The sequence below is a fragment of the Homalodisca vitripennis genome, chromosome 1 (assembly GCF_021130785.1).
Source record: "Homalodisca vitripennis isolate AUS2020 chromosome 1, UT_GWSS_2.1, whole genome shotgun sequence".
Taxonomy (NCBI): domain Eukaryota; kingdom Metazoa; phylum Arthropoda; class Insecta; order Hemiptera; family Cicadellidae; genus Homalodisca; species Homalodisca vitripennis.
Window position 1 is genome coordinate 154157028 of NC_060207.1, and position 13973 is coordinate 154171000.

At 33.0% G+C, this 13973-nt stretch overlaps 1 protein-coding gene across 1 annotated transcript in view; it reads right to left on the reverse strand.

The window, feature by feature from the left end:
* The window catches only part of LOC124374269 (Kv channel-interacting protein 1), a 226127-nt gene extending 215643 nt beyond the window's left edge, over positions 1-10484 (reverse strand). The window contains exon 1 of the mRNA XM_046832516.1: positions 10256-10484. Coding sequence (XP_046688472.1) covers positions 10256-10411 — 156 coding nt within the window. The 5' untranslated portion in view covers positions 10412-10484. The remainder of the gene's footprint in view (positions 1-10255) is intronic.
* Between the last annotated feature and the right edge of the window lie 3489 nt (positions 10485-13973).

The following is a 13973-nucleotide window of genomic DNA, read 5'->3' on the forward strand; positions in this document are numbered from 1 at the left end:
GAACAGCGAAATACCTTCGTTTTGTTCGTTTCACGGAATAGGGTTAAATAGATAACAGTTCCAATGCATGAGTAATAAATTTTAGTTATGTTATAAGCTTATCATTACCAAAAGATAATTTATTATGTGTGATATGATCACAGTCGTGCCTTTGAGAAGAGGGCTTCTTGAGACCTTGAGCTTTTGCAGAGCAGAAATACCCAGAGGCCAGAAACTGAGACCAAAATCTTACACAGAGCAAGAGCATTTTCATATCAATTGTTGCCATAGGTAGGAAGTGAAAGAAGAAATTTCACCCACTGTCTGTGCGTCACTCCTTTTAATCATATAAATTAACCCTTGGTACCCAAGGTTATTTATTAATGACCCGACCGTATTAAAATACTATTGTTGTCTGTACATCTCTCTGTCTGTTCCTGCTATAATTCTTGGTAGAAAGCAAGAGACTTGTGTGATACACGTGTGGAGTCTGGTACACTGGTTACTCTTTGCCCAAAAAACAACTTAATTTTGAGTTCGTAAAGTCAAAATTAATAGTAACACTAAAATTAAACATTTTTATATTGTTCTTATGGGTAACAATAATAGCAACTAAATAATAGCAGAATAAAGTAAAAAAAAAAACATGTAAAATAACTGAGTACAATCATATAATTTTAAATCATTAATTTCATGAAGAACGTTCTTTTCGTTTTATTATTTTATATAACTATATATTATCATTTTTGAATATAAAACAGTAAAGTGGACTATACTGTGGCTATTGTTTTACACTAACAGTAACGATTGTTAATTAAATGGTTAGGTGTAAGATAGGACTTAATAGTCCTAGCCTCGCCAGTTGAATATGTTTTTCTTTATGTTCCAGTAAAGACTTTTTTCATTTCATTTCGTATAACATTTTATCACGTGACATGGTACACGTGATGAAGTTATTTTGTTGCTTTTGTGGATTGGTTAGTAAGACTTTTATTTACGTTTGTCGGGTTCTTCGATATTCAATTGTATGCGTTTAATTTAACAGGCTATTTTTGTATTTTACGCATACACAATTTCGGCCTCTTCCAGAGTGATGAATAGGAGTGTGAAAAATGAGATTTCCGTTTATTGCTTTCATGTCTTAAAATTTCTAAAGTTTATCCAAAATCCTAAAAGGTATATCTGTTGGGAGATGTTTTAAGGCTTATTACAATTTTAAAAAGCTGTCTGTAATTTTGATCGTATTTTTCGCAACACGTTTGTACAAGAAGTCTATCCAAATAAGTAACACATCACGCCGGCCAGGGTATTGTTTGGATAAGTAGTCAGTGAGCGAACATTTAGAAAAGAATAGTACTCGTGACGTAATGACTCTGTTCCAAGTATCCCCAGTGGTATGAGAGTTACTCGTCTGTACAAGACGTCAATCCAAATAAGTAACACATTAGGCCAGCCAGGGTATTGTTTGGATAAGTAGTCAGTGAGCGAACATTTAGAAAAGAATGGTACTCGTGACGTAATGGCTCTGTTCCAAGTATCTCCAGTGGTGTGAGAGTTACTCATCTGTACGAGACATAATTCCAAATAAGTAACACATCAGGCCGGCTAGGTCATTGTTTGGATAAATAGTCAGTGAGCGAACATTTAGAAAGAATGGTACTCGTGACGTAATGGCTCTGTTCCAAGTATCTCCAGTGGTGTGAGAGTTACTCATCTGTACGAGACATAATTCCAAATAAGTAACACATCAGGCCGGCCAGGGTATTGTTTGGATAAGTAGTCAGTGAGCGAACATTTAGAAAAGAATGGTACTCGTGACGTAATGGCTCTGTTCCAAGTATCTCCAGTGGTATGAGAGTTACTCGTCTGTACAAGACGTCAATCCAAATAAGTAACACATTAGGCCAGCCAGGGTATTGTTTGGATAAGTAGTCAGTGAGCGAACATTTAGAAAGAATGGTACTCGTGACGTAATGGCTCTGTTCCAAGTATCTCCAGTGGTGTGAGAGTTACTCATCTGTACGAGACATAATTCCAAATAAGTAACACATCAGGCCGGCCAGGGTATTGTTTGGATAAGTAGTCAATGAGCGAACATTTAGAAAAGAATGGTACTCGTGACGTAATGGCTCTGTTCCAAGTATCTCCAGTGGTGTGAGAGTTACTCGTCTGTACAAGACGTCAATCCAAATAAGTAACACATTAGGCCAGCCAGGGTATTGTTTGGATAAGTAGTCAGTGAGCGAACATTTAGAAAAGAATGGTACTCGTGACGTAATGGCTCTGTTCCAAGTATCTCCAGTGGTGTGAGAGTTACTCATCTGTACGAGACATAATTCCAAATAAGTAACACATCAGGCCGGCTAGGTCATTGTTTGGATAAGTAGTCAGTGAGCGAACATTTAGAAAGAATGGTACTCGTGACGTAATGGCTCTGTTCCAAGTATCTCCAGTGGTGTGAGAGTTACTCATCTGTACGAGACATAATTCCAAATAAGTAACACATCAGGCCGGCTAGGTCATTGTTTGGATAAGTAGTCAGTGAGCGAACATTTAGAAAGAATGGTACTCGTGACGTAATGGCTCTGTTCCAAGTATCTCCAGTGGTGTGAGCGTTACTCGTCTTACAACGTAGATAATATTAGAATATCTGCCAACACCATTCCATAGCCAACGCTCGGAGCATTGTACCACTCCAGGGATATAAACCATTTAGTTTTATCTAAGTCGTTGGCAGAAATATTCCGACCGTCGATTGTCAGAAAGTACCTCGCTGATTTACGCCCAACTTTACGATGGATACCTGAGTGTGTATGAATTTTCTGGCCAACTCTAGAATAAATGTATTCAAATTGGATGGGATATTAGTGAAACGAGTTTTGATGTGGGTAATGTTATAAAACTTAACTTGACACACATTTTCTTCGTTGACATCACAAGATATTCCGAAAATTTACCAAAAATTTCTTAAGGCTATATTAATTAAAAAAAGATTAATAAAGATTAATAACGATAGATACTACTTGATTTATTGCAAATGTAGAAATAAAATATTGCCTGTAAAGACCAAGATGAAAGACGGAGAAAGGACCAATCACCGTATATATAAATATGATAGGAAAAGTTCAAATACAAAATATGTACATTTTATTCAAAAATAGTAATGAAAGTATACGTAAACGGTGTACAAATTGTACTTCAATTAGTGAACTAGGATCTTTTGAAATAAAACTTTCTCCGTTTATAGAATACAGATTTGTATTGTAATTCATACAAAACGGGACGTTATAAATTTCCTGGATTGAAATTACATTGCATTAAATGCTTCCTAATTTCTATGCTTTTATCTACTTGTTATCATCATCGTCCAGTTTTTGTTCTATCTAGGCCCTAGAGATATCCAGTATTATTTAGTACTGTTTGAGTCTATATTCACTGGATCTGACAGCTACATTCTAACTTTGGATTAGTTGGGAAAGTATATAAATCTAATTTCATGAGACGTCTCGAAGGACCCGCCCTCTACCGAAATACACAACAACTGTCCTCTAAAGTCTCTTCATGTATAAAAATTCTAGACTTGGAATTTATGCCCTCCAGAAGCTAGTCTCAAGGAGCTATTAGCCTTCAAGAGCTCTCTGTCTCAGAGGCCTGTTGTTGAGATCATATGATTTATAGAAATGTATCACTATACAAAAGGATATAAGATATTTTTGTCAATGCCCCTAATATTAAGAGAGATTTCCGTTGTTCATACAATTCGAACAGGTAATAAGGAGTTTAACTACAATCAAAAACTGGTCCCCAATAATAATAATAATAATAATAAATTATAAAAAATATAATATATCTATGACAATATATACATATATTATTACACTAATAATAATATTATTAAGAAAAACGCGTCCATTATTACCCTTTAGAAAATTAGCTGGTTTTCTTTTTTAAATATTTGTATAATAAAGCATATACTGTACATGAAATTTTTAATTAATTGTGAAATGCTTATACAAAACTGCATATATCAATGTTAAGTGGTATACAGAAACTGGTGCACTATTTTTATAACAATAATTTAAAAGTAATGTAAAGTGTTTATATATATATATATATATATATATATATATATATATATATATATATATATATATATATATGCAATTACCTTTTCGTTTATTAAGTGGTTTGGGCAGATAAAAGATCAGTAAATTTAAATTATATTGAAATTGTTCTAAGATTTCTAAGAAACAGTTTTAGTGGTTTAGACAAAATATAATTGTTGTTCATGTTCTGAAATATACATGTGCTTATCTTTCCTCAATTGTGAATACCGCCATTTTTAATCATTTCATTGGTCGTGACTGGATGTTGAACTTATCTAAGCCAATTACTATCTATGTAAGTTTATTTTAAATCAGTTATATGTCATTCCAATTCATGTGTTTACACAAACATATAAGAACATACATTGTTTTCATTACACGTTTCATCATTATTACGAAATACACATTTTTGGAAATATAGAAATTGATAAGTTAAAATTATTACGACGGATATTTTTAATTTATTTGATTAAGTAGGTTTTTAGCTAGTAGGCTAAATAGATCGTTGGAACTACATGCAAATAGTGTCCAAGAATAGACTGAATGTATTAAAAATTACTACAAATTTTTTCCGCAATGTTATAACAGGCCCAGCATTAAGGTTTTCTCGTCGTACAACGATGTAACTGCCACCCTTCCCCTCATGGTATATTACATGTCAGTAACTTATTTTAGAACATTTTGAGCTGTAAAATAAACGTCACTTTTGAATTTATACAAAGTTTAAATGTATTACAAATTTATCATAACTCACTCACAAACAAATAAAGTCACAGGTGAAGTTTTTTGAATATTGTATATGCATATTGCATAATTAATTATATACTTTATAATAATTTATATAATTTTTCTGCATGACACATTATATTACAGCTTGTGACCTTTTAAAGAAAGCAATAATTATTGTGAAATATATTTCCATCTGTAATATGATCAACATTTTTTAACAATGCTTAAATTTTAATGAGCCATAACAATACATACATAATAAAGCATCAACTGTATTTTCATTATATAAATTGTAGTTGGCCTATTTCAACATTAAAACATACCATAATAATACAATTATTAAAATAAAAATAAACAGACTTAGAAACCTTAAAATTATATCTAGAAACTAAAAAGTAAAAAAGAAACTTTATTCAGAAAATGAAAGAAATGCCAAGCCCCAATACCACACGGCCACGCACCGCCAAATTTTAAGGAACACGTGCATTATACCATTCCTAAGTTATGTTGGACATTTTGCTATACCTGCAGTCCTTAAAATACAAAAGTAAACATATAGCAAGTTTAGTAATTTACATCAACAACGAGTTCGATAGTTGAACATCAATACATTAAATGACTGCATTATCCATTTTGAACCATTTACAATGTAAAATTACATTTAATACTGTACTATTACTTATAAATATAAGTGGTTGTACTCTATATGAAAGTATGAAACATAATAACATTAAATCTGCCTTGTCAGCAAAATGACAACATTTAATTCATAGAATTATGTTGTAAGAAAGTTATATTATTTTAAACTTGTTTACATAACCGCGTTTTATCTTAAAATTGGATCCGATTTATTTTGTATCATTATCATTACTTTTTTTATGTATTTAGAGTTTGGCGCCACCTTCAAAAAGCGTGTGGCTTTCAGCTTCAATTCTGACATATTTGCTTTTATTTTTTAGTTCCTTGATTACATTTTAGGTTATTGAGGTCGGTTTATTTTTATTTCGAAAATTCAATTTTTTTGTTTTTAGTCGCCAATTTTGAGTAGCCTTTCCTAATTAGTAATCCAGCTGAAAAAATTCAGGGACTAGGACTTAAAGTGTCGTTACTGTATTAAAAAGACATGTTATTTCGTCAAACGTATCAATTCTTGATGGGCCATTCATTTAATAAAGACAATGAACCCTGACTTGTTCTGTACTATTATGTTACGTCCATGTTACGTAAAACCGTATCTATTTAATCGGCACTTAATACTCTGACAAAATGAAAAACGTCCCATACCAAGTCTGAGATTTGAAGATATTTGAGAAATCACCAGTAACCTGATGTAAGCACGAAGAAATCCCAATTACCACCTTAGCAAATTATTTCAGAAGATCTTAACTTTCTCTAAACCTTAACATTTTGTTTACATAAACATTCAACGAACACATTCAGTAAACACTGTTTTCCCAAGGATGTGTTCAGAGTTTATATCAGATAAACTCAATATTTCATTTAAGATCTATTGAATTCAGAAATACTACACAAGTGTTTGGGAGGAGGCCAAGTGGACCGGCCCTCGCACTATACGAGTATACGGTTCCCATAGCCAGAAAATGGGACTTAGGTTACGATGATAAAGTGGGATTTACGATTGAAGTCTGTCCTACTTCTTTGTGTGTCCTTGTCCAAAATATATGCCAGACGATTCTATATAAAATGTGCAGCATACCAAGTATGGTTAAATTAGTGTATTTTAACTCTAAAGAGTAATTTCGTTATATATTATGTAGCATACTTACCCTCTCCAATGTAACAATGGACAAAGCACACGCCATTTATTTTCATTGTGACTAAACTGATATTTTAATTTTGACTGTTTAAAAAATGTAGTTTTGGGCTTATAGATTACGCTTTACTGAACTGATATTTTGACTAGATTAATGTTATTAAATACGCTTTAGGATTTTAGATTTTACACCTATTATATAATTTAGATATGCAGATAGAAAACTAATCGATACTTCAGGATTTTCATTTAACATACTTCAACAATCAATTCTTGATTTCTAATAAGTTAAAAAGCGCATTTAAAACATTATTATAGAACCCATAGAATCGGAAAATAGGCTAATACTTTCAATTCCTTACGAAGGAACGTTCAAAAGTACAGTATTTTATTATACACTTAATCTGTGGGAAAATAATTTATTTTTGTAGATATTGTACTTGTTATATTTTGCACGTGTTCTATTACTGGACTCTAGATATCTTTCCGAATATACAGAACGTGGGGGTTCCTAGAGGGATGGCGATAGTGATATCTCTCTATGTTATAATCACTAGCTAACTTGTTTATAAGAAATACCTTTAATACTGAATCCAGGAATTTAATTTATAATTATGACGTCTGGCCAGTCAATAGTATGACAGAGAATTTCTATTACTGACAAACATAAAGGGAGACATAAATGTCTATGGCATTTGTATATTGGACACACCGCATTATATTATACAGCATATTGTTGTTATTACAATAGTATTTAAACTTTTCTCTTTATTGGAGGAGGAACTTTCTGTTCACTCGAAGGGAAGGGAAAACTGTCAATTCAGTCTTTTGGTCTTTCCGTCTGTCTGTCTATCCGCAGAATATCTCAAGACCTAAGTGACCTGTAGACTTCAAATGTTGTATGAACATTTCTGTAAAGGTAGCATTGAACTCGACTATGATGCATGCCACTCCATTGGATGTCTCTGAGCATTAACGAACATTGATTGTGCGAGTTATCATGATAGCAACGATCGCTGATTAAATACATTTGTAAACAAACAGCACAATCAAAATATAGCATTTGAATATGTGATGTAGCCTAACTAATAGAATGAAATGAGCCATTCACTTAAAATTTTGCATGCAACCTTGCTAAGCCTGTTATGCGACACGTGACGTGGGCACAACAACTGGATTACAAACTCCTACCTTGTTAATAACCCAAAAAATACTTATATGTATTACATAATCATAACCTTATTAATTAAGTCTTTGTACAATTTTTATTTAACTAAAACCATCCTCATTCTTTCTATTTAGAGTAGATTACAATGGGCTATATTGTAGTTTTTGTTTTAGGTTTTGGGTATCTTGTGTCGTTTTGAATGTTTATATAGTTTTTTTAAGATTTACAGTATTTGAAGGTTTAGGTATTTGAAAATAGTAGACATGCCAAATAGCTTGAATTTTTGTCCAACGAACTTCTTTTCCAAAATCGCTTCCTTTAAAATCCTCAACAGTTTGAACGAATTATTTGTTTAACAGCAACTATTTAACACTGGTACAAAGTTAGCGTCTAGGGATTTAGTAGCGTAGATTTTATATTCGACAAAGAATGCTTAGATATTTAATTGGGTTACTACATCATTAGGAAGTTTATGGTGTTTATAAGGTTAAATTGGTTAAAAACTTAGTCTTCAGTAGTAAAAATAAACAAATATTTATTGTAAATTATCAAAGGTGGCTTCTCAGTAAAGTGTACATGACATTGGTAAACAACTGTAAACTCTCACTTTTTTGTTATGATATCCAATGTTTGGAGACAATCGGCTCAGTCTCGTAACCTAACCCTACAATACCATGAGGACAGTTTGAAATCTCGTATTTAAGTAAAACCTTTTTCTATCCCACCGTGTAAAAATGTTCTTCGTTTAAGATTTGAAATATTTTTTTACATGCCCTTTAAAAATGATATGTCTTTACAACCACACATGTACTTTCATGTAGTACTCCTTTATGCCTTTATTGATACCTCTCGTGTGGCACATTGCGAAAAAGGATGGCCACATTGTAATAAGTTGTTTTTGAGGTCCTAATTTGATGTCCACATGTTTACTCTTCGTTGCTTAAACTATTATAACTACAAAAGGCTGGACAGGCGTGTATCTTGCAAGGGCAGGAGGATCTCTCAGCGGCCACGTCCTAAGTAATTCTTCGAAGTTAAAGACTTTGAGGCTGAATTTGAACGCACCAGCTCAAAACGTGATCTAAGTAGTGTGAAAAGATAGATGTATAATAGTCTTGCACTACTTATTGTACTTACTGTTTATATAGCGTGTTGAGTTTGTATTCTTTGTTGAATTTGATTTGAATTAACTGTATCTCAATGAAATAGGCAAACACTGTTTTATCACTTGCGGTTTATCATTTCCTGGTGTCGTCATCAGTTTATATTCCGCAATTTTGACCATTCTTCCCGTAAAATTGTGAGTGTTTAATTTGGCTTATTCTAATTAAAACACTACAGTGTTTTGTAGGAGTTTCAAAATGAGATAGAACTTTTTTCTAGACCGAACTTTTTAAACTGTATAGAAACTGATATAATAAAACTTTCAATTTATTGTTGGTGATCAATTTATATTTGCTGGTTTAATGTTTGTAGCAATTAAGGTATTTAATGACACACGCCTTGATCCAAACATAAGAGTTTTTTTGTGGATCCATCCTGAACAATATCAGAAATGACTTCTGGAATTTCTTTCAAAAATTAGAACTTTGGAATTCACCAACAGTTTCAATAATTAAAAAAGTTTTGAATTAAAACCAACAGCTCAAACTGTTCTATAGGTATTGCTTTAAAAAAGCAAACGTTCAAACACACAGACATAGATGTTTTCAAAAACCTGCGTTGCTTCGATAACGCTTGGCCATTAACGCTTTGTCAACACACTGTCTGTACTTCATACTTTTGAACGCATGATTTGTCAGTAATATTCTGTAACAACGCTGTAAAGCTTTCTCTATCAAACATAAACAGTTTTTCTCAATAAATCATTTCACTGCTATTACATTATAGATAAATAGTAAACCATATAGATTCCTAGAACACATAATAATTAACACACTATGCCTATTATTTCCAGAGCCTAGGGCTTTTTTATTTGATTTCCCAAATGAATAAGTTATATATATATATACATATACTTCAAATCATATCTTTTAACGGCATTATTACTCAAGTAGGCCCATCATAAACAGTTTGGTGTATAGTTAATTTATTAGGCATCATTACAACAAACCCTTAGATTAGATATGATCTATAAGTACAGTATTATACTTTCCAAACCAGTTTGATTATTTTATAACACTGACGTTGAGGATTTGTAAATACAGTAGAACTTATTCTCAAATTGTATGTAACTGTTATTAATGATAATAAACGTGTTCAAACTGCCCATGTTGGGTTGAAATAATGACACCGGCTTAGTTAGTCCAATTAAAACTAGCAATTAAGTTATACGACAGTCACTCAGTTCGGTAATGTAAAAGAGCAATATATAAGGGAGACAAACGCGCCTCTCTACTCCGCTAGATTGTGAATCCAAATTGACTTGGGATTTGCAAAGTAAACGAGGTGTTACTGCAGGAGGGTGGGAACCGGGGAGGTGGACGTGGCCGGGTATACCTGTTTGAATCCCCTGTACATGACGCGGATCTCCTGTCTCGTGAACTTTGTCTGTCGACACAAGTCCTCGAGCGCGACAGGCCGGTGTTTGGGTAAGCGGGACGGTTCGATCTCGTAGTTCACCTCCTCTATGGGACTGTCCGGCGGCGTAGCCATGGTCACTGCGGCATCCCCCCGTCGTCCGTCACTGCACTACCACTCACTGGACACCCCCGCCGCGCTCTCTGCTGCCCGGGAGTCTACTGAGCTGTCCCGCTGTCCCGCGCCCGGTCCCGCGCCTGCGCCCCGCGCCCACCACACCACAGCTGATCGGCCCTCGGCACACATTTTATATAATATCTCTGATAAACGTTGGAGTATAAAACATTGCTTTCCATAAATTGGTAAATGAATAAGAAAAGTCTTAAACATATAAAAATGAAGTGTATATTTTTTAAGCCTAAATGAGTATCATCAATAGGGACATACACATACAGACATCGTACATATCTACATGCACGCGTATATTTATTTTGTTCATATTTAAATATACTGACAGCAAAAATTGGATAGTACCCTTGATATTTTTCCTGTAATTTGTTCTAGTAAATTATATTCTTCTGTTCCTTTGCATAAGCTGAGCACAATTAAACAAAAAGGTATAACAAAATAATACCTATATGGTACATAAACAATTGTGTTTTTAATGTTTGAGTAAAGTAGAGAAATATTTCGATAAAGTCTAGAAGTAATTTTGATTATTTTAAAGTTTCGTTCAAATATTTCATTTTTTGTTATCCAGATTAACGTGCTGAAATAGTTAATACCAGAGATTGAATACTAGTATTAATATTCATACAACTTATCAAAATGAAGTTTTCGTCTTTCTTGTCCTTTTTTAATAGTCGTGTTTAGTTTCATTTTTGCTCATGGGTGAGATCCTTGTATTATAATTTGAATTTTTGACTCACTGCAGTTAATTTTATAAGGTACTGAATGTTGAAATTGAACGATAGTTTAAATATATAAGTTTGTGTAATATAAAAGCATGGAAAACCATTAGTAAATAATCAATTAATTATAATAATTTTATGCTAATTAGTTTCACAGGTGAACTCAGACTTGCTGTGCTTGCTGGTTTTCAGTGTTGCAATTCGTCTTTCGACATTGTAATACGTGACCTATAAATGCTGGAAAACACTTTTGATTTTGAAGTATCATATTCATCTCAGAAATTGTAATTAAATATAGTTCCTATATTTTTGACTAAAATGCAATAATTTAAGATTTTTTTTGTATACATTTGAATAAATATAAAAATGACATGTCCACTTTTAAATATACTGAATTGAATTGAATAATCGACACAAATGTCACGAATGCGTACGTGCCGATACATTATTCAGTGACTTACGTCCACAAAGGTATATACCTAATTAAACTTAATAACTAATTATTTTATTATAATGTGTATTATTAATGCACAATTCGTTAACATGGAGATGTATGTCCGTTGGAAATAAATAAAATAAAATAAATAAATAAATAGCTTCAATTAGCTGTAAATCTTATCAGTAATTGTTGTTGCAACACCGAAATTTGTCTTACCAAAAAACATTTAGTGCAACTTATGTGAATATACTTATTCTGTTATCAGTGTTATGGGATTGTAAAACTATTTATATCCAACTTTAACAGTTACATTTACTCGTTTATAACCTGTGTTTTATGATTCCTTATGATAATTTTGAATATTGAGATATTTTAAGACTACCTCTACTGATGTCAGATGTATGATGTATGTTAATAAAATACAAGAAATGAGTACTATTTAACAACTATGTGTAGTTATTATAAAAATGTAATACAAAAATAAAAGCAATCAATCACAATGTTAATTTATTCACTGGACATGTTAATTTATTTTAACTGTGTGCCTGTAAACAGCTAATTTCTAATTCAATTAATATTAACAGTTGTGAAAGTTATTTGTTCATCGTTGTTGCTATGACGACTGTTTGAGAGTTGGCATGCTGTTATATTATTTTCAATTTTAAATCTGTACTTAAAACTTACTAAACACATAAAATGCACTTAGATTGATTAAAAATCAGATATTCTCAACATTTCAAGGTCCTCCGTCCATTGAAAACTCGATGTCACAGCTAAGGCAGCTACAATGGGGTAAAATAGAAGATACAAACAATAGCTGTTCACAGCTAACGAACTAATAGGGATTCTCTCTAATAGGACTTGGTTTTTGACGTACAATTTGTTCTTTTATCTAGTTTTATTTTAGAGATTTCATCGTAAAATTTCTTTTTGTTGCTCACTTTATTTTTATGCACGCTTCAACTACTGACTTTAATTCTTTTTGACAACTAAAAAGACAATAAATTTCACTCGCCAAAAGTTCTATTCAAATTTAATACAATATAACGGTGAAAATTGTTCAAAATCCTGTTATAATTCTGCTTTACTTTCAGCCGGAATTTTCTTAACAGTTTCTCACTGACCGATATTTTTGATTATCAAAATCACTTTATGTCTGATGACATTATATCTGTTACTTTTTATAGCCTGACACTATGTATTACGTTAATATTTGCTGATATATTTAATCATCCATTGCTAGAGCTACCCATCAGCATACAATATTTATATTGGTAAAGTATTACCTGTATTGCTCATATTAGTACTAATATTAAGCTTCTATTTTTGTTTTAACGAATATGAGTATTGATTAACACTTATTAAAATTAGTCTGTTGTTACTTGGTGTGTTAATTATTATACACCACAGTTCGCTACCTATGTCTCACAAGTTATCACAATATACAGGCTTGGCGTATTGCAGTCCTACCAGACAGCGAGCTAATGTATAACCCACTGATTGATTTACATGTCGCGTGTGTGTTAATTATTATACACCACAGTTCGCTACCTGTCTCACAAGTTATCACAATATACAAGGCTTGGCGTATTGCAGTCCTACCAGGCAGCGAGCTAATGTATACCTCACTGATTGATTTACATGTCGCGTGTGTGTTAATTATTATACACCACAGTTCGCTACCTGTCTCACAAGTTATCACAATATACAGGCTTGGCGTATTGCAGTCCTACCAGGCAGCGAGCTAATGTATACCTCACTGATTGATTTACATGTCGCGTGTGTGTTAATTATTATACACCACAGTTCGCTACCTGTCTCACAAGTTATCACAATATACAGGCTTGGCGTATTGCAGTCCTACCAGGCAATGAGCTAATGTATACCTCACTGATTGATTTACATGTCGCGTGTGTGTTAATTATTATACACCACAGTTCGCTACCTGTCTCACAAGTTATCACAATATACAGGCTTGGCGTATTGCAGTCCTACCAGACAGCGAGCTAATGTATACACTGATTGATTTACATGTCGCGTGTGTGTTAATTATATACACCACCGCTACCTGTCTCACAAGTTATCACAATATACAGGCTTGGCGTATTGCAGTCCTACCAGGCAGCGAGCTAATGTATACCCCACTGATTGATTTACATGTCGCGTGTGTGGCTTACAGTCGCGTGAACACCTTACTTCAACTCACTACCATCCTTCCATCTATCTATCCTTATCTCCATAAACTGCTCTGACCATACATTAGTGCTACACCCGTGATCCCTTCTTATCGTATCTTCTAAGTATCCAATTAGCTCGTCAAGTTAAAAATGGTTTTGTTGTTTAAGGC